The following is a 21,095-nucleotide window of genomic DNA, read 5'->3' as shown; positions in this document are numbered from 1 at the left end:
GGGGATCGCCTTGATGAAATCGCATACTCCAATGACGTGTTGGAGCGTGCCTAAATGAGTTTTACAGAAGTTACAATCCTTCTCGTACCTTTCCGGGTACATCTTGTTTTGAAGGTAAGGGTGCGGGAAGGATCCTGCCTGTATTTGCCTGTAGATCGCTTGCTGTTCTCTGCTAAGCGATTTGTGAGGATCGGGGTAACGGCGCCTCTCCGTCTTATAATGGTTCGTAATGTCTCTGTAACTAAATATGGACTGTGGCTCACCTTCCTCAACCCGGTGTTCCATCTCTCGGGCGAACTGGTGGGCAAGTTCGTTGCCCTCCAGCCCAGAGTGAGCCGGTGTCCATATTAACTCAACTTTCCTTTCAGGTACGTCGCGTTTACTTTGGAGAATATCTAGTGCCGCAAGAGACACCCACCCCTTCCTGTAGTTGTTATACGCCTTTTGCGAGTCGGTGACAATTCTTCCCACCTTGGGCTGCGCGAGTGCTAGCGCTATAGCGGCCTCTTCTGCCACCTCTGGAAAAGACGTCTTGATGGAGGCGCAGGTTACGAGCACATCCCGCGTCGTAACTGCCAGCGTTGCTTTCGATGAAAACTTGGGTAACGAAGCGTCTGTGAAGAGAGTGACCCCCTCTTCCTCTTCTACTATTTGACCCAAAGTCTCCGTCAAGGCCGCTATACGAGCTGCTCGCGGCCGTCGTTACGACCCGACCTCATGTTTCTAGGCAGTGGCTTACTGTGGATTTTATGCACCCACAACCTGGGTAACGGCCCCGTTTCCTTCCGCTCTGCCTCTTGCCAGCCCAACTTGGCAAGAACGCGACGTCCCGCCGACGTCTGACTGAGCCGAACTCTTTGATTAGATCGATGAGCTTCTATTAGCTCTTCGACGACGTTGTGCTTGGCCATGCCGAGAAGCTTGTCGGTCGAAGAATGCTTCGGAATGCCCAGCGCCATCTTGGTTGCCTTTCGTATAATGACGTTCAACTGGTCCCTGTCTTTTTTCAGTAACTTGAGGTACGGCGCCACGTAAACGATGCGCGACGTCAAGAAGGCCTGGACGAGCGTCAGTACATCGTCCTCCTTCAATCCCCTTTGTCTGTTTGTGACTCTTCTGATCATGTTCGAAATTTGTTCCGTTGAAACTTTGATTTTGTCGATTGACGCCCCCGCCTTGCCATTGTTCTGGAAGAGGACACCCAGGATACGTGCTTGCGTGGTTGGTGTTATGGTCATCCCGTCGATGGTGATGCGTACGTTCTCTTGGTCTCCTTTCTTTCTTCTTGGCTTGATGACGAGTAACTCGGACTTCTGTGGCGAGCAACTGAGGCCGCACAATTTAGCGAACTCGTGCATGGTCTTTGCCACTCTCTGAAGGGTCTCCTCCATCCAACTCTCCGACCCTGCCCTCGACGTCCACACAGTGATATCGTCTGCATAGAGAGCGTGATCTATGCCCTCTATGTCTTGAAGCAAAGTCGGGAGAGGGAGGAGTGCCAGGTTGAAGAGAAGCGGCGAAAGAACCGATCCTTGCGGAGTGCCTCTGTCTCCCAGGGCTATCGGTTCCGACTTCTCCTCTCCAATTTTGATGGTTGCCGTTCCATTGGTTAAGAAATCCTGCACATATTTGAATGTTCGCTTTCCGCATCCCGTTTGGTGCAGGTTACGAAGAATACTTTCGTGTGTGACGTTATCGAAGGCCCCCTTGAGATCGAGCGCCAGGATAGCTCTTGGCGTAGGGGTGTTCGCTTGCTTGATAACCAGCTCGTGTATTTGCACCAAGACGTCTTGCGTGCTCAGGTGCCTCCGGAATCCGTACATGGTCGGTGGCATCTGATCAGTGACATCCAAATGTCTCTGTAGTCTCTTGAACACCATACGCTCGACCACCTCCCTACACATGACGTGAGGGAGATGGGGCGTAGATTGTCGACGTGGGGTGGTTTCCCCGGCTTGGGAATTAAATGCACCTCCGCTTCTTTCCATTCTTTTGGTAACGAACCCTTCTCCCAGGACGCGTTGACGAGGTTTAGCAGTTCAGCTCGGCTTTTGTCGCCCATATTTTTTAGCATCTTGTATGTAACGCCGTCAATTCCCGGTGCGCTGCCTTGATTACTTTCATCGATGGCCGCAACCAGCTCCAGTTCGGTGAAGGCTTCGTCCATCTCGACGTTGCTATCGCCTTCATACTCGTGGGTCAGGTTACCGCTCTTCTCGGTCTTGAGGTATTTACTTGTGAGTTCACGAATGAGCTTCTCCCCGTCCCCGTCGTAACTGTTGATCGTTCTTGTGAGGTCTCGGACGCATGCGCTCTTGCTTTTTAATGGATCTATGAGGTGTCGCAACAGCTTCCAAGTCTTCTTCGTAGACAGTGTGCCTTGCAGGTCATCACACATCTTCATCCAGTTTTCCCTGCATAGTTGTTCCGCATACTCGGTCACTTGCTTGTTGAGCGCGTGTATACGTCTGCGAAGCTTCTTGTTATGTCTTTGCCTCTTCCACCTTCGAGTAAGACCGTGCCTGGCCGCCCACATGTGACTAAGCCTGCTGTCTACGAAGGCAATTTGCGTGGTAGTAGTAATCTTCTGCGTAAATTTCTTTACAAAAAAAGCTTTTCTAAAAGCTGAGTCCCAAAACTAGTGTGCTAAATGGTAACCTATACGTTTTGGCTCCTTCAGTAAGAGTGCTACTATATAACACATTATTGGCCCCTCGTGTTAATTGTGTCATTCCAATTGGGCGCTACAACTGACCCCAATTTGCGCATATTGTTTTTACTGCAGAGAATGATACTATCGGCGATCACCAACATGTCGTACTAAGCAACCGCCTTATTTGTCTTATTATTTATTGACACCTATTTGAAAATTTTCCAATTAGAAGAGTGCGAGAAATTCATAGTACCCAAGTTCTACAAAAGGTTTACTGCAATAACAAGAAAAACATCTGCCTCTCACTGAACTAGCATAATTAAAGAAACGCCTCCCCCCACCCCTTTACACCTCACAAGAAACTTAAGAACACAGTAGTGCGTATCGTTTTAGAAGAATTGATAGCTCACAAATGCTAAAGAATAATTTAGCAAGCCTCTTAAATTCCTACGAATTGCCATTTCATATATGCAAGCTTAGGCCTGCGTAATTTACGAATCATGTCAGCAAAACTTGCATGCCTAATTAAAGTTGGCATTTGCCAATAGCTAATGCGCATCAGTTTAGCTTGCTGCTTTTGTAGATACATGAGCACCTTTTTGTTTGTCTCACAAACCAAGCGCTTTTGCTCCAATATGTTTTTTGTCCAGTGTTGATCTCTAATATGTGAAATTACGTGAAACACTTAAACTTTGTAGTTATACTTTTTATTCCCATATTCTGGAGTATGTTATCTTGTGTTTATCTTGCTTGTTACAAACTTGTCTATTTCCTATATTTTTCTAGTAACCGCGTGGCAGCTACGCACTGCCAAGGCTGGGAACCACAGTACGCAGGGTGTTTATCAAGATGAATATGCAGATTTTTTTTCCTGCCTCGTACAACCTCTTGGAAATGAAAGGAAACTTGAAACTGCAAATGGCGGACAAACTTTTAAGAATGCAAGGCAGACTTGTCAGCATGGGCCTTCATTCGTTTTGAAATTTTCACTGTCGGCCACCTCAGAAATTTGGAGCAGTAGGGAAAGTACACAGGGTACCATAAGAGCTCTAGCGGTACAACAAAATATTTTTGGTATTTACGCACAAAACTGCGCAAATCAGTTTTTATCTAGAGGCGGCCAATCTGAATAATATGGTAACAATAAGGACACCATGGTTTATAATGGTCTATTTTCCGATTTTAATGTAATTGGGAATAGATCTGGGATGGAAGAACAAGCCCGTAATCGAAACAAAACAAGAGTGCTAATTTGGAATATGTGCTCGTCTGTACTGAGCAGAGCATCAATCAAAAGAGATTAACTTGGCGACGTTTTAAGGCAACGCTGAAGCGCTGCTCCCGTACTTTCAGCGGGACTTCTTCGATTTGCTGCAATTTCGGCACTAGCGCAAACTGCCACTACTTTCGACGTGAATATGACACAGCAGCGATCGTTGCTTACATGGTGGCCATCTTTTCACCCCGTTATCTATCGACGTTTCTATTGCACATTTGCTTTTGGAAAACATGAGGTTAATGCACCTTATTTCCTTTTTCCGATCTAGCGGCTGACATATTCTAATAATAATTATACATATGGCTACCCTTGACTCACACCCAGAAGGTGTCAGAAACCTAAAAGTAGGATATACAGCTCTAATCTCTGTGATCGTTTACATAAAAACTTCCCCGGTAGAATAGGCGACACAATAAGTGGTAACAATGGGTGCATCTGCGGTTACTCGAAATCGACGAAAATCTGAGCAACGTTGTGCAAATGGTGAACGCTGAAAGAGCGATAGAACCTCTCGTGAGAGTTGTACCATTCGTTCAACCGCGTCTGCTGCGACATATTAATCTGAAACCATTTTACCTCTACGGCAAACGGCGGAGTAGACTTGCCGTGGAGCCTGCCGGCAGCCTCGTACGACATGAAAGTCAGCGCGAACGGGACCATGAGCACAATGGCAGCCACCGAGCAGAGGACCCACGTACGGAACCACCCGATGCTGCTGTCCTCGTAATAGTCTCCCTCGCCCTCATACTCTTCATCCTGGACGCGGTGGTGGGGGAGTGAAAAAAAGGAACTGTATCTCCGTGTTTTTTTCAAAATTCTTTTACCCTTGGGCCATTCGCTCGGTCTCTAGCAACACGTTATAGAGTTATCATGGGCGCGAGTGCTCGAGAAACACCGGCAATGCATTTTCAGCGGTGCCCAACATCCTGGCTTCAAGAACACGGCGAAGCAAAGGACACGTGACGGTGTTGACTGATGGGCGCATTTTTCTCAGAACATCAATTTCACACAGGTAAATCACATGTGTACAACTGATGAAAGAATAAGCAAAGCACTCGTAAATATCTCAGAAGTAAATTGCCCGAGCTAACACCTAGTGTTGCCAACCGCCGATATACAAAACATTGAAGTAGCTGCTTATCTACAGCCTCGCTTGCCGCTCCGCGAAGTGTTACCTGACAGCGCAACTTGTCTGTGTAAGGCGAGTAATTCTGTGTGTATAAAACGAGTGTTTCTTGAGCTACGACAACCGCACCGCGGCGACGACGATGACTTGGCAAGAAGGACGACAATATTAAAGACGACGATATAGTGTTACGAGTACATTGTTTGGCTCTTGGCCGCTGACCGTCTTTCTCAGGATAATTACTCTTTTAATGCATCGCTCGGCGTATGACTCATGCGTTGTCTCAAACATGCGTTATGGTTATCGAGAATTCTGAAGCGAGAAAGACTTGCTTGATGAGTCTACGCGTAACTCGTACCGTTGTACTATCGGTGGCAAATGAAACGCCAGAAGCTGAGCACGTGGCCAAGGCATAACTAAAGGCGCAACATCGTGCCGCTGATCACCACTGGCCGGCCTGCACATCCGGTTTGACCGCACCGTGCGATGATGCTCGATCGGTACTGGGATATTCTTGTTTCTGTCCTGGTGATGTGTTATTTGTAAGAAAGATCAAAGAAAGGTGAAGCTAAAGTAATCACGGAAATTAACCAACTCGCCAAATCACCGCTCAACTAAAGAAATCGCAGTAGGACGAGATCCTCGCCCCTCTTGTTGGCAAACCGGATGAGCGAATACACCTCTATAACAATGACTGTCAGACGCGCAAGCTGTACCATGCGCACCGCTATACCGTGTCTCATTTGACGCCGATAGCGCACCCTCCTCCGCCGCACTGTGCAACAACACCTATAGGTTGCGTTGCACTGTGTCACCGTATACTGCGGTATTTCAGGTTCCTTTTTTTCTATTTTTATTTTCTCGCTTTCAAATAAAAGAGAGCCATAACAGAAAAGAAAATATCGCCGTATTGGGAGAGAGCGTCATCGCGCAGTTCGGTCGAACATATGGTAAACAGAAGGCAGGCACACTACAACTCCAGTTATGCTTTGGCCACGCGCTGCACTTTTCGCGTTTAATTTGACGCTGACAGTACCTAATACAGCATACTCCAGAAAACAGTACTTACTTTTGTATCTACCGCGAGACACGTATACAAGCGGCGTAAGGGCTTGATCCATATGTTTAAATTCCACGATCAGGGGCTGCTCTCGGCGGTCGCGTCCTAATAAGTTTGCTACTTGAATTTGGGGGCAAAAGAGCGCCCAGTATAGTCAAATGCTTAATTGACAGTTTTGTCACCGTTTGTGCTTCCATCGTCACTACACATTGCTTGATCTGGTGGACGCGTTCATTCGTCCGCGTGCAACACACGCGCGGCAAGCTGGGGGAGCAAAGCAAGCGCTGCGAAGGCAGAGCAGAGTACGGAGCTGTACCCGCAGATATCAGCAAGGCAGTCCCAACTGGAATTTCCTCAGCAAAAGCTTACCATTCCCAGCGAGCCTTACACTGCGACTTTAATAACCCTGCAGCATATTGCTCGGAATGCACAATCCGGTTTGCGGATAGGACTCAATTACCGCGTCACAAATGCGATGTGAGGTCAACCCAATTAAGGTCCCGCCTCATCACACAAACATCTTAATTTCGTGGGCGCCGAATCAGCCGCAGACGAGAATGACATCGTGACTGGCGACAACCACCTACAGGTCGCTTTGAAAAAACAGGGCGCAAAAAAAGAACACCTCTGCGTAACGAAAGACAATGATGGCGCGTCCTTATCTGCGCTGCCTCCAATTGCCTTTCTCTGCTGTGTGTGCCTCATAATTACACCTATATGCGAATTGAACTCATTCCAGCTTGCCCATCTTTCAGTCGTTATACCTGCTGGCCAGTTGGAATCGGCGCCATAATGGGAACCCGTCTATTGCTGGAAAGGAATGCGCATGGAATGGCGAACAAAAACATCCCGAAAAACCTCAACAACACCACGACATCGGCACACATGGACGACATATCCGAAGCCAGCAATGGCCTAACAGATTCTAGGATTCTGCCCCACCAAATTGCGATAGTAGAAATACCATAACCAATTTCTGATAATACTTATCAACACGTGTTCATTTAATGATGAAATACGAAGCCGTGGCGTAAACTCTCACTTTCATTCTTCCTACCAAATAAGTCATTAGAATGGAATCACATCGCCTTCTCCGTTGCCAGCAATCCGCAAAATCAGCGTTCAAAACTGTGTCACTATTGTGTTACACCTCTCTGGAACGTCGAGGTTGCATTGAGAGCATTTTAAATAAACAAAATAAATAACCCAACACTTACCGGCTTAAATACGAACAGCCGTAAGTTTACTACTACGGTACATGGATTTATTTTCGTCGTCGTCAAGTATTTGGCACCGATTCCGCGAAAAAGAAGAAAAGCCTGTATAGAATTTTCATGCGAGCACTAAAGGCAATAGAGACTTGTGTCCTTGAGTGACTTGTGATAGTTGGAGAAATATGGGAGAGGCCTTCGCCGTGCAGTGGGCGTAGCCAGGCTGGTGATGATGATGATGGTGCTGATGATGACGATGATGAGTTGTGATACGTTAAGCCGGCTGCGCAAGCACGCCTTAAGCCGTTGACTACCGCGATAGGTTACTGTGATTGCCTAACGACGTGGCATGACCTTGATCACCTCAAACAATGCGCGTAGATTTAAATTTGCACTTGCTACTAGTCCGTCCGGTGAGGAAGATATAGATGATAAATTTAGTTATCGCTCAATCATGTCCCAGTTGGAGTACAAAGTTTTGGCGTGGTTTTATCATTAGTGACGCCACTTGTTTGTTGTGAAACACCTACGCCTACTAAGACAGTAACAAGCCGAGAAACTGCTTAGATTTTAATTAGCAGATACTGCAATACAGCCTAAGCAATTATGACGCGTTAGCATTACCGAACGCTCCGAAAGGCTGATTTGTCAATGCAATACTAAGTTGTTTCGATAGGTTCTGGAACACTACGCAGTGATACTTTGCTAAATCTTTAATCTCGTAGAACGCCTACCATTATTCCATGGAGAGGTGCGACGTGCACTGAGAGGTGACGAATCACAGTAACGTATCACGCAAAGGTAAAATCTAAAAAACAATGAAGTACATGAAGTCTTGTGCGAAGCTATCATCCAGCAGTCCAAAATCCATGCACATCTGCCCTATACTTCCAGGACAACCACATGCTCTCATAAACGTTAGAAAACTTGCATGCTGCTAGTGAGACATATTGTATGTGTAATCGTAAAAAGCTCCCCTTATTAGCAACGATGACCTTGAAATAGATGCTACATCATTCAAAGAGCTCAAATGACGCCTGTGGTTACTTGTAGTATTTGCGCACTTCAATAATTAAGACCCTGTTAGATTTCACAGAGGTAAGTAGCGTAAAGCTTAGCCACGATGCTCTTGGCGAGGAAAGATGGACTTCAAAGGGTCATAGCGGGTCCCTTAGCGTATGTCGCCTTGAAAAAGACAAGTCCACTTGTCGAAACGTTCGCGCCTGTTCTCACTTTCTTCTTGTGTTGCTCATCATCTTGAATTTCCATCTTTTGAATTCCCTATGTTTTCCCTACATTCTGTGTGTTCAGCCAAATGCGCAACCGAACATTCAGTATGTTATACAAACAGGCCCAGTCTTCAACCTTAGATAGCGTACACACTAAATAAAACAACACTCTCGAGCATGGATAAAATTTGAAAACACAGTTCTTGCGCCCTTCCCTCCACTAAAAACTTATAAAACTGGTGTGCTCAATAGCTGAACATTCTTGTTGTTCCCTTTCAGTGACATCAGTATGTTTAAAGGGTGTTTTGTGTGAAACAGACACCTTCAAATAAGCCATCGTTTGAGCACGTCATATGGCCACAATCGGCTATGAGTGTCATTTGGCGTCTTCATGCGTATGGCGTCTTCAGTGTATAAGTGTAGAGAGAGACCAAGCTGTTTCTTTTATTTCCTCTCCAACCTTTTGCTTTTTACCACTGACTCCATTTAAAATAATAAGCTCGCTGCTGTTTTATAGATGACCAAGTGGGAATCAATCAACGGCGGTCAATCATGGTCAATTAAGCGCATGTTCTTTCTGGTGTAGCATAGGTGCTGGCGTAATATCATGTCTCATAAGTCTTGCACGGCCTCATGCAGTATCAGTTAGAATAAACACTCGCAGCTGCATGGAAGAGATTTCTATTATCGACAAGAACTCGTAATTTGTTGCAGCGATGGCGCGCCCTGGACGTAAAATAAGGAGGCACTTATTTCGCCCTCTCTCGTTCTAGCCTTCCAAATCTTACTGCTAGCTTTGCTTAAGTTGTTTCACCCTGGTGTTCACTAGTAGATAGACGAAGAGCGTCATGTCAGCCTAACATCAGTACTAGAGGTGGCTCTGCACTCGTTATGTGTTGTACATTTCTTCGTAGGTGGGAGTGTCGGCGAAGTTGCCGAGAGTTAAATGTTCTGAATAACAATCATTAGGTTTACTGTTCGAATCCCTTTGGAGGGACGTGCTAGTCTTTTTTTCCTTCGCTTTATGCTGATAAGCCTCTGGGAAAGCACTTTGGGATCACATTGGCGGTCATCTGAAATGCTAGGGTAGGGCCAGAATAAAATACATTGTTGTAAAGAAACGTAGTGTCGAATTTCGCGAAAACAACCCACTAAGAGACCGGGTGGAATAGCAAAACTCACTCATTATTATAGGCGTATTAATTTTCTCAAACACGCTCTTCTATAAGTGCAAGGGGGTGACTGACTGACACAAAAGCCACAAAAGTACCCTGGATTCAGTTTTCTTTGGTGTGGGATATGCATTATAATAATAAATCTAAAGATGCGCGCTCAAAAGCAATGACTTCCTTCGGAGATCTCCATTATCCTGTTTTATTGAACTCAAAACTATCTGCACCGAATTCATTATTGTCAGCACTACATGATCTACTTCGTCCCCTCACTCAATTTTGTCTGTTCAATTGGGCAACGTGCCAAAACTCGAAGCATCCCAATATACTATGCGAAATGATGCCTGATGAAACATGAAACCCTCTAATCCTACGCCTTGTCGCAAAATTAGCAGTAACCTACGGTATTTGAACTATCAAACCTTCCAACGAACGCCCTGATCACCCTGATCACAGCTCTGATCACAGCTCCTTTCAAGCAGCTGTGATTAGGGCGTAGCGGGCATTCAACGTGAGCCCTTTATTACTCACATCGTCATCGGAAAAAGGGCCCAAGCTTTCGACGACTTGTGGTGCAACTTGGCCGGCCTCCGAAGTAGGCACGTAATCCTCTGACGGTAGACTCTCGGGAAATTTGGGCTGCGGGGTTTCCTCGCTTTCTTCTTCTTCACTCTCGCCGTGCATGGAATGCTCGATGTCGCGGCCCCGTGCTGCACCCTCGGCTGGCTTCTGTGCATCTTTGTCGGCCGTGGTGCCATCAGTGGGCGTCGGCAGTGCTAAAACGCGACCGCAGCCGCAGCAGATGAGACCCGCCTTCTGCTTCGTGGTGCTTCCGGAAGGCTTCACGGCGGTGTCCGCCGTGGGCGCTGGCTTCACGTGGCCGTCCTACGTTAGAGGAAGAGCAACATGGGGCATATACACGACAGAAAAAAAGAATCCCACTTCCGCCTGGAAGGCGAAGCGTTGATAGCTATAGCAAAATATCAGGCAACTCAGTGAAGCGAGGGTTCAAATTTGATCCAAAGAGCGTTCTTCGAGGCACAAATGAAAGGAGACAATGTGACATTTTCGACGCGGCGGAGATATTACGCAGGGCCTGGACGCCGTTGCCAGTATATGAGTAACTGAAAGGGGATTGTTTTTGCTGAGTCGCTGATATATTTTTTTTTCGAGCGTGCAGAAAGGGCTGTTCGCAAGAACAGTGACTTTCTGGAGCGTTCGCTCTTCTCGTGTTTGTTTTACCTTGTCTGTTATTCTTTCTTACGTCGTTTTGAGCTAGTATGTTATCAGCATCTACCATCGAAATTTGTGGTTTGATTTATCGTGCATGTGCAACGTTACACCAGGAGGCGCAGGATTTCCTTGCAGTTTCAATTCTTAGTTAGCGCTCGTGTTGTTCGTGTCTTCTTTCCGTCCCGTGTGTTCGCGCTTGTTTAACCTGTGCAACGTTTCTAGTTTTAACGGTCAAATCAATTGCAGTAAACATTCGGTAAACATTGGCACGCACCACAAGCAAACAATCAGATCTTACTCAATGACCACGAGCGCTCGCTGTCACTACGGCCCCATGATGCAGCGCACCGGCCACGGGGATTGCACAGTTGCTGTCTCTCACTTCACCGCGTCTCCAAAACGGGAGAATTCCCTACCTCAAGCACAACGCACGCAGGAAGACCACTTGCATAGTCGCCTGCCATCTATAGGCTCACCCTTAGCTTTTGAACCTGACGCAGATTACCTGCGAGATACAGCGGGTGGACCGCATGGAACGACATGCGCAGTCACGGCCGGGCTAGAGAAGGGGAGACGCGCTGCCCCCTCCGATAGCACGTGCTTGACTACGTGACCTGAAACATTGGCCATGCAGGAGTATGACACGCATACAACCGTGCCTCAAGCTACCTCGGTGACAGCACATGCTCCGCGGGCCAAGATTTTTTCCAAGTTAGGACTTTATACGAAACATCAAGACGAGAAGGTGAAAGGACGGGGGGGGGGGGGGGGGGGAGTAAGACGACGAAATTTCTCCCAAAATGCAGTTGCTATCGCAATATGGTAGTGGTTAGGCAAGCACAATGTATAAAGAAAAATGACAGTTCTCCCATTGGCAGTTCTCCCGACTCCGGTCAACAGAAGGAAATTAACAACCGTATGACCCAAACTAATTTGGACAATGCTGAGTTGAATGGCATTCAAAGCATGTCATATGGCTTGCACAATGAGATTTACTTCAAAGTTGCAAGACTGTTTCGGAATTTGCATCATCATGTACCTGCCAGCAACTGCTGGCTACTAGTATTCACACGTTGTGGAATACTAACAGAATTCTAGATAAGCCTTGGAGGTTGAACAAGCATAATGATGAGATGATCTGGCTGCGCTGCATAAAGCAATTTGTGCTAACTTTCGGCCGTGTTTTCTTCCAAGAGTTCCGTAAACAAGAGTAAACACTATCAGGGGTGCTGCTGTCGTGGACAATGTACCTTTCACTCCAAGAAACTTATAAATATGTGCCGCGAATGCCTTCCCTGTAAAAACTTTGGCTGTCATAAAAACAACGCCATTTACAGTCGACATGGAAACTATGTGCACGTCATCAGTCATCAACAGAAGAAGGCATGGCCGTGAATCAACACGCCTCGGAAGACTACAGTCTTGGCGTGTGTGTGTGTGTGCGTGCGTGTCTGTCTGTCTGTCTGTCTGTCTGTCTGTCTGTCTGTCTGTCTGTCTGTCTGTCTGTGTGTGCGTGTGCGTGTGCGTGTGTGAGTGAGTGAGTGAGTGAGTGAGTGAGTGAGTGAGTGAGTGAGTGAGTGAGTGAGTGAGTGAGTGAGTGAGTGAGTGAGTGAGTGAGTGAGTGAGTGAGTGTGTGTGTGTGTGTGTGTGTGTGTGTGTGTGTGTGTGTGTGTGTGTGTGTGTGTGTGTGTGTGCGCGTGTGTGTGTGTGCGCGCGCGCGCGCGTGTGTGTGTGTGTGTGTGTGTGTGTGTGTGTGTGTGTGTGTGTGTGTGTGTGTGTGTGTGTGTGCGCGTGCGCGTGCGTGCTTACCTGATTGGCGCAAAAGGCTCCCGACTTTGGCTCACATAGCTGCACAGAAAATGATTACTTTCCCGGGCATCTTCGATAATCTAAATGACAAGTCTTGTTTATGTATGTTGAAAATAAGGCAGGTTGCGGTTGTGTCGAAAAAATTAACCCGCTATTGTAGTGGAACTACTACTATCACTGACATCAAATATGGTGAAAAAATTAGCAGTCGCTTAGCTCAGCTATGCCAGGATATACGTAGCATGAGCTGAGGCACGTCGCTCAGCCTCCTGGCGACGCCGCTTTGCTAGACGTTCCTCCTTTTGCTCGGGTGTCTCCGCAGCACGTTTAGCCTTCTTCTGTTCGTTCTTCCTACGCTCAACCGCTAATTGTCAGACAACTACTTCGGGATACGACGAGTTAAGCTTCTCCGCTCTTCTGCGCCGCTGAGCAGCAATTTCGCTCTACTTCTCCAAGGCTATACCACACTGGAAAACGCCCCGCTATATGTATACCCCCACTAATACCTCTGCGCATGCGCACAAAATGAGAGGCGCTATCAAGCGGCTCTGGCGCAGCGTCAGACTTGGCTAGTGCGCAACGGAGGCGCACAGCTGGGAACGCGCCGGCGCAAGTGCGTCTGCGACGGCTATGACGTCACTCTGGAATGCGCAGACCGGCGAGGCGCGCGCGGCGGCGGCGGCTCCGGCGCGCCAGCTGTGCGCCGTGAGACTTCACTGCTCCTCGCGCATGCGCAGCACGGCTCTCCAGGAGCCACGCGAAACTGCTCAACCTCGGCCAGTGTAGCTCACGTTACAAAAACTGTGTAAAGGAAAGAGTGAACATTGCGACTGACGTGGATGCGAAATTTAATGTGTCGATGATCGGCATCCTTCGCAAAAAGTCCTTTTGCACATGCTCGGAAGCGTTGCATGGCTATCCTTAAGATGCTATGTGTGGCAAAGGTAACGTTTTCTTAATGAATTCTGCAAATAACTGTTCACCATATATTTTCCAGTTACATGTGTTCTACGAGACGCCCGTGGTGTCTTCAAGGCAATAAACGAGACACCTTGTCATCACGTGAAAGTGTAAGGGGAATGACATTGTGGTCGATGTTTAGAAAATGTTCACACTCCGACAAATCATTAGGTAGTTTTAAGTGAATAAATTTTACAAGCGATCCAGAGTGTTACGACACCGTTTCACGAGCAGCGTCGAATTTAGCCGCCTGTCTTTCAGATATATAAGTGCCACTGATTTTAAGACATAAAATTTTATGAGAACTGGGTAAATTTCATTCTGGCGCCATTCATGCGACGACGCCGAGAAACACAACGTCATAAACCGCTGGTAAAAACGCTGAATTAGGCACCCGTTTCTGCGCCGAGCGTCGGCGTCGGCGGCGCCGGCAGTGTACGTTCACACTGAGGAATCCGGCGTCTACAGCGAATGGAATTTTCCTGCCACCGAAAATCGCGTAGTTCACACTGCTTGCGGACCGCGCCGCCGGAAAGACATACAGCGCCATCTGCCCCATAAAGTGCTAACCTCCAATGAAGCGCGGGATATCCCGGATATTCGCGCTGCTCGAAATGGCGCAGTTGTCTCCGCTCGCATCGAGTTGGCGTGTTTATGTTGCGCGTCTCCACCATTACATGGGAAGACAGTGATGAACCCCCAGCAAGAAGAGGCAGTACTGCTCGGCCTGTTGGCAAGCACCTTTCTGGCGATGCGTGACGCGCAGAAGCATTCGCCGAAGAGACGGCGGCAGCGGCGTTGGTGGGTTCGCCCAGCTCTGCAAGAGCGCGAACAGCTTGGGCACGCCACGCAACTGCTACCCCTCCTGCGAAATCGCGACGTGGAGTACTACAGAGAACTGGGTGGTTGCGCACCAGTTCGATGAGCATTTTGGATGTGGATGTCGCGGCAGACTTTGATGACTGGGACGACTGCAACATGACGTGAGACTCGGCCGTCATCTTTGGAAGTTCTGTTTCGCGCTCCCCGATTGGTCAGCGCCGTGCGGCGGCGAGGCAAACCGGCGGCAGCTGCCGCAAAAATCGGTACGGGAGCGATCGGCGCGGAAGGGGCTATTCCAGCGGATCTCGCCGCCGCCGAACTGGGTTCCGCCGAACTGGGCGCCGCTCCCGACGCCGAAAGTCTCAGTGTGAACGGGGCATAACCGAGCGAACGAGCACAGCTAAAGATGAAAGAGCGACCGTGGAGCGGGAGATGAAAAACGCGAGCCGCGAACGGCGGAGACCAATGAGTGCGGCTCCTTCAGTGACGTGCTCGCGGGAAACTGGTGTCACACGGACTCGCCCGGACTGCTCGCGTCAGCTCCCGCTCGCGCTTGTTTGGTTTGCTTGGTTTGGTCTCGTTCGCGCTTGTTTACATTGTCATGGTTTGCGATTGTTTTGTAATCTGACTGCACGCGCGACGCGAATTGTGTAGTACTTTCTGGAAGCCACGCGGCACCAGCGATACGCTGGAACGTTCCGCAAGTCATGCATAAAAACCGACGCGCTTGATTCGCCAACCAGATTTTCTACGATAGCCGACTTTATTTCTACATGTCTCTATCATATTCTGTGCCTCAATATGCCACGAAAAGAAAACACGTATACAGCTGCGCTCAAATTTCGCAATAGGGAGCATCGTAATCGTCGGTGATTTTTTTTTTAACTTGTGCACAGCTACGTCGGCTGTGCTATGCCTCATTTACTATTATGTGTATGGCGGGAGACGTAGAGAAGCCAAAAAAATAGCCCTCGCCCCTAGTGAAAGCTTTGCCATTATCGCTTTTAAATGCACATTCGCGGGCGTGCTTTAGTACACAGAAACATAATTAGGCAATAACTAGAAAAATAGAAGCTGTCGAGTTAGATATTTTGTAAAGCGCTAAGTAGCTGTCTTTTTCGAAGTTTTACCAAATAACTAATACTTCTGTATTTGTTATAACATATACTATTGATGTTTCATGCAATTAACGTAAATAAAATATTGAATTTCTTCATGCAATAACAACACCATACATTTCGTCAAGGCTTGCTTCAATGATTAGGCTTGTTCTTAAACCATGGCTTCCGTAAGCTGCGGCATCCTGCATGTAATATGTTGGTCGTTGACAAACCTAAATTCCTAAAACCCAAAGTCACTGCAATATAGTGATGTATTATAAATATTGTATATCTAATTCATAGTGGATTTTCCAGTTTGCTCTGTAATGACAGCACTCTGTAATGACAGCACAGTACTAGGACACGAGAGGCGTACCGTGCCTTCCTTCTCTTCGCCTCGAGAAGTCGACGCCTTGCTGCGGTCGGCTGGACTAATGGATCCACTCCGTTGACGAGAGCATGGTTCAAAGTCATCACGCCATCTGGACTCCTTAGAAGCGCTCGTCCTTCGAGGACTGCCTCGTTCCGACCTTCGGGCACCACTCCACCGGGTAGTGTTCGATTCGAAATTACTGCTTTTTCTCGACGTTTTGGGAGAAGCCCTTCGTGAAGAACTACAAACAGGTGGACTGCGAGGCCTATGGTCTTCACTCTGCCTGCCAATGCGCGAGAAGTATTTGTTGCGGAACCAGGACGTCCAGGAAGCCGCTTTTGGAGGACTTCTATGGACAGCTGGACTGCCGTACGTCCTTGAGTCACTCCGACGGTGAGAGCGCGATTCGTATTCATCGTGCGTCCTGGATTCGTCAGATGCACTCCTTCGAGGACTGTAAAGGTCACGTGGACTGTCCGGCCTCCTGCCGGGACTCCGCGGTTCAGAGCGTGATTCGTAATCGTCGCGCTCTCTGAGCGTCCTAGAAGTCCTCCTTGGAGGGCTACTGCGGTCGAGTGCGCTGTCGTACCTCCGTGTGCTAGTTCGTCGGCTAATACGCGATTCATGGTCACCACGCTCTGTGGACGGCCTATAGGAAGTCCTCCTTGGAGGGCTACTGCGGTCAGGTGGACTGTCGTGCCTGTGTGCGCCACTCCGCCGCTCACTGTGCAACTCATAGTCATCGCGTACCCTGGGCGCCTCAGATGCTCCCCTTCTTGGAGGACTGCTGTGGTGAGGTGGGCTGTCCAAACTCCGGGCGCGACCCCGCTGAGAAGTACGTGATTCGTAGTCGTCGCGCGCCCTGGACGTCTTAGAAGACATCCCTGAAGGGCGAACGGGGTAACGCGGGCTCCCGTGAATTAAGTCCCGGTTACTTCCGGAATACATCGATTCGAAATCGTCACTCACCTGGGATACCTTGGAAGGCATCTTATGTGGAAGGCTGCTTCGGTCACGTGGAGTGCGCGGGCTCAATGCACCGCTCCGCCGGTCAGACTGCGACTCGTCGCTGCGGATTTTGGAGTTCTTAGACGAACTCTTTCTTGGAGGACTGACGCGGTCAGGCAGGCTGCCCCGGCTCACAGCGTCGTCCGATCTTGTAGACCCCTTGGACACCTTAGCGAAGGCGGAAGGCGGAGTCCGGCTGTCGACGGGCGTTATGCTTACGCCGGGCGAAACCGATGTTCTCCGTGTCGGCGATGTTTGTTTGGCGCGAGTTATAGTTGGACGATCTTTAGCGGCACGAGCACCTGCAAAAGTAACAGCAGCCTAATCAAAAACGCACCTCTCTGTTGTCAGTCATTTGTAATATTCTATACCAGAAGTATAGTTGACAGAAATGCAGTGGTGTAAATCATCAGTAACTGCATGCTTGAACTAAAGGTACGTTCCTTCTTCTACTATTTTTGTTCTTCTTCTATCCTCCCTGTATATTCTCATATAGCGCTACTGTTCTCGTGTTATTAGTAAAAGTAAATGTTATTATTGAATATATGGTACGTGTGCCGCGAGGTAACGTAAGTGATGCAGCATTTACTATAGTTAATATATTTAGACATTTTCATTCATCTAATCTGCACACTTCTCAAGTGACGACAATAAAAAACCACAAGAATCAGAGGGGGATCTCACGCACCAGTAACAATTGTTGTCCAGTGTGGTTTATCCATTTGAGTTCTATCAACGGCGCAAGCAGTGTCAAAGCACCATCTCCATCGAATAACTAACCTAAACCGAATAAGTAAGTTCCACATGAGTTGTCTCTGTCAATAGAAGGGAAAAACAGTTCATAAATTTATGCAGAAAGCAATCTGTAACTTGCTTCGCTTCGACCCTCACTTCTGAGACTCGCAGAAATAGAAATCATTAAACATTGTTAATCCTAAAACGTTCTTTTCGGGCCCCTAATTTATTAAAAACGTTCGTTCCACTGGGAAAACCTGTTTTAGACTTTTGTGACTTCCAAAGGCTCACATTTTGAAATTAAAAATTTCCTTCAGGTCTCGAACTACACATGAGACATGGGGCCAAGCGCATAGTTCTCTTCATGCATAATGTTTCTGTGAATAGCGTCTCACAAGAGTTATGCTAATAACGTATCTCTCCTGCCAAAACAACCCTTGTTTCCAGCTAGCAGACTTTTCGGGTGACAGCATTAATTAGGCAGCATGTAAAGGTTCCCACGAGAACCTTTAACAAGCATTCATAAAATAATATGTTACACAACTTCAGTAATCGTTATAGATGTTTTTAATAGATGCAACCCAAGAAATTTGCGACTTCAATGTATCGCGCAAGAGAATAATTAAAGTTTTCTCCCTTTTGTTTCATTTTTTCGTGATCAACCGCCACACTATAATAATATGGTGGAAGACACTGCAATATTTGTAATGTATCACTGGACTTGATGCACATAGAAATGTCAGGCATCTAGCTTGCTCTCACCTGTTATAGATACATCATCCTGTATGTAAAAAAAAAAGAAACACGACCAGATCTTAGTGGTATTCCATATGCAATACGTGTAATATACATGCTGGTTTATATGCTTCAGTGCATGACTTTTTTTTTTAGCTTTTGCGAAGCTCATTCTAAAAAATAGCAACTTTCGTAGCGTAAAGAATAAACAGAAATCTATTGAACGAGATTAAATATAATTCAGAATATCTTGCAGAATTGCAACCGGGATGAAGCATTGACAGTGATAGCAGGTTAAAAAAAATATGTCTGATTCAACACACTCGTCGGAATCTACATTGTACAAAGGCTTGTTGAATTGTTTCAAATAAATCCCATGGTATGTTAGACAGTATGGACACAAATTTATAACCGCCAACGCACAACTAACATTTCAGTTTCCCCTTCGCATATTTCGCTACTGAGTAACATGTTTGTAGCTGGCCCGCATTCTGTGCGGCGCTTTTTAGCACATTCAAAAATGGTCTACCAGCAAAGAAGCTTGTTCCTGGCTTTGAAAATATTGTGTTGTGATATCGTGCTGATATGAATACTTGCACTACAAAAGTGAATATAACTAATGCATCTGGGTCATGGAAATTTTTGGTAGATGAGTGCGTCATGGAAAGCGTTTTCTCAAAACTATTTTACCGGAAAAAAGATTTTTTCATCACGTAACCAATACTTGAATTCTTTTGAGGGGATGAAACAACCGACAATATAGAAATCTAGGGAAGAATTTGTTATTTTACCGCGAACTTGCTAGAATGTTTTCGGGCAACCTGGGAACTTATGATTGCCAAAACATTATATGTCCGATGAGGCAGAAAATCCGGCGTTATCAAGCGATGGTACCGTAAAGGCCGACAATACAACCGACAATATAGCAACAATATAACAACCGACAATATAGAAATCTAGGGAAGAATTTGTTATTTTACCGCGATCTTTCTAGAATGTTTTCGGGCAACCTAGGAACTTATGATTGCCAAAACATTATATGTCCCATGAGGCAGAAACTCCGGCGTTATCAAGCGATGGTACCGAAAAGGCCGACGGCTCAAGAAGTAAAAATGCATTAAAGAATGTTCGGTTTCAGGATACATCTCTTAGGGGGGCTCCTCCAAATAAAGTAAATTATTGCCTTTCAAAGGAAAATTTGGTAAATGTCGATTTGGCTAGGACCTCCGAGGAAGTTGGCTAAAAGGGTGCCTAATGCGTGCGTTATTGCACACAACCCAGCCATTTGGCTCGGTAAACGCGTGGCCTAGTGCGGGCGTCGCTGGGCACGTGACGGCGCAGCCAATGAGGAGGCGGGGCCGTGATCGGCTTCTCGTGTGATCTCAGCAGTGATGCAGAAGCTAGTAAATGGTATAACAACGTTAACTAGTAGTAATTATGGGTAATTAATGTGAATAAAAGCGAATTGAAGTTCGTTAAAGTGAATTAAGGTGAATTACAGTGAGGTGAAATAAAGTGAGAACAAGTTGGAGTAAGGTGACTTAAGGAGGAGGAAAGTGAATGAAGGTGAATCAATTTGGGTTAAGGTGCATTGATGTATAGTTGTGAAGTTGTGAGTGTCCGAGTGTTTGGAGTGTCTATATACTTGCTATCGCAATAAAAGCGTTCGAGAGAAAGGTAACTTTGTGCTTCGGTTGCGAGCTCCACGCGTGACGCGCGACTGGAAAACTTGGCCGAGATGTTCACAGCAGCATACGCTGTCCGTGGACTGTATTTTCTCGCCAATTCCGAAGGGTGGTTCAGGACCATTTTAAATAAAGTTCTCCTTCCCTCTTTCGTCCTATTTTTGCCAGCGTAAAACTCAGCGCAACGCGGTCATGAGGTTTTAGCTATTTTTTGGATTATAAAGGCTACAATTATTTATCTCGGTTACAAGATATCCACAGCCGTGAGAGACGTGCAATACCTACGGCTGCATAAGCGAAGACGCGAAACGAATGCACCCTAAAGCTCTGGCACAGTCAGCTCTGCTGTGGCGCCAGGACAGTGTTCTGCCTTCCACTGCTGGCTTGAGCTTTGCGCGCGCGCCTACGAGGGTTCCCCCGGCCCCCCGTTGTGGCGTGTACACCACAACGTCGCTCGAAAAACGCGACTGCTTACCTATGTCACGGTCTCATTCCCTTTGAAGTACGATAGCCGCAACGCCGCTGGCGGCGCTAAGGTTCCACACAATGGCGGCGGGATTGTGATATCAATTCAGAGCAAACACTTAGCGAAAAGAGCCAGCACTCACGGTGCATGCGTTATGCCCTCCGAAATGAAGGGAAAAGAGGCAGCGTTTGCAGCTTAAAGTGTGCTGTCCGTTGCGCTTCAACTAATGTATGTACCACGTTGTGGAATACACGCAACTGCTCAGCAGAAGCCCTAGTTGTTTCCTGCAACGCTAAGACACCAGCAGCGGAAGGTAGGACAACTGTTCCAGCTCCGCCGCAGGTCCGGCTGAGCGAAGCATGACGATTCGTCTGTTTGGCTTCGCCCTTTTTGCAGCCACGCGCACTTCGAGGCCTAACTAACCGGGAGGGCGGCCCCT

At 47.3% G+C, this 21,095-nt stretch overlaps 1 protein-coding gene across 5 annotated transcripts in view; it reads right to left on the bottom strand.

The window, feature by feature from the left end:
- The window catches only part of LOC139060456 (protein IWS1 homolog), an 84,099-nt gene that overhangs the window by 46,392 nt on the left and 16,612 nt on the right, over window positions 1-21,095 (bottom strand). For all 5 annotated transcript variants that reach the window (XM_070539590.1, XM_070539588.1, XM_070539591.1 and 2 more), the window contains exons 4-6: window positions 16,997-17,337; window positions 10,262-10,615; window positions 4,509-4,688 (exon numbers count right to left, since the gene is read on the bottom strand). In XM_070539590.1, the coding sequence (XP_070395691.1) occupies window positions 4,509-4,688; window positions 10,262-10,615; window positions 16,997-17,337 (875 nt within the window). The remainder of the gene's footprint in view (window positions 1-4,508; window positions 4,689-10,261; window positions 10,616-16,996; window positions 17,338-21,095) is intronic.

Source organism: Dermacentor albipictus, chromosome 5 (assembly GCF_038994185.2).
Source record: "Dermacentor albipictus isolate Rhodes 1998 colony chromosome 5, USDA_Dalb.pri_finalv2, whole genome shotgun sequence".
NCBI lineage: Eukaryota > Metazoa > Arthropoda > Arachnida > Ixodida > Ixodidae > Dermacentor > Dermacentor albipictus.
The sequence above is the reverse complement of the archived record's forward strand: the minus strand, read 5'-3'. Positions and strand labels throughout refer to the sequence as shown.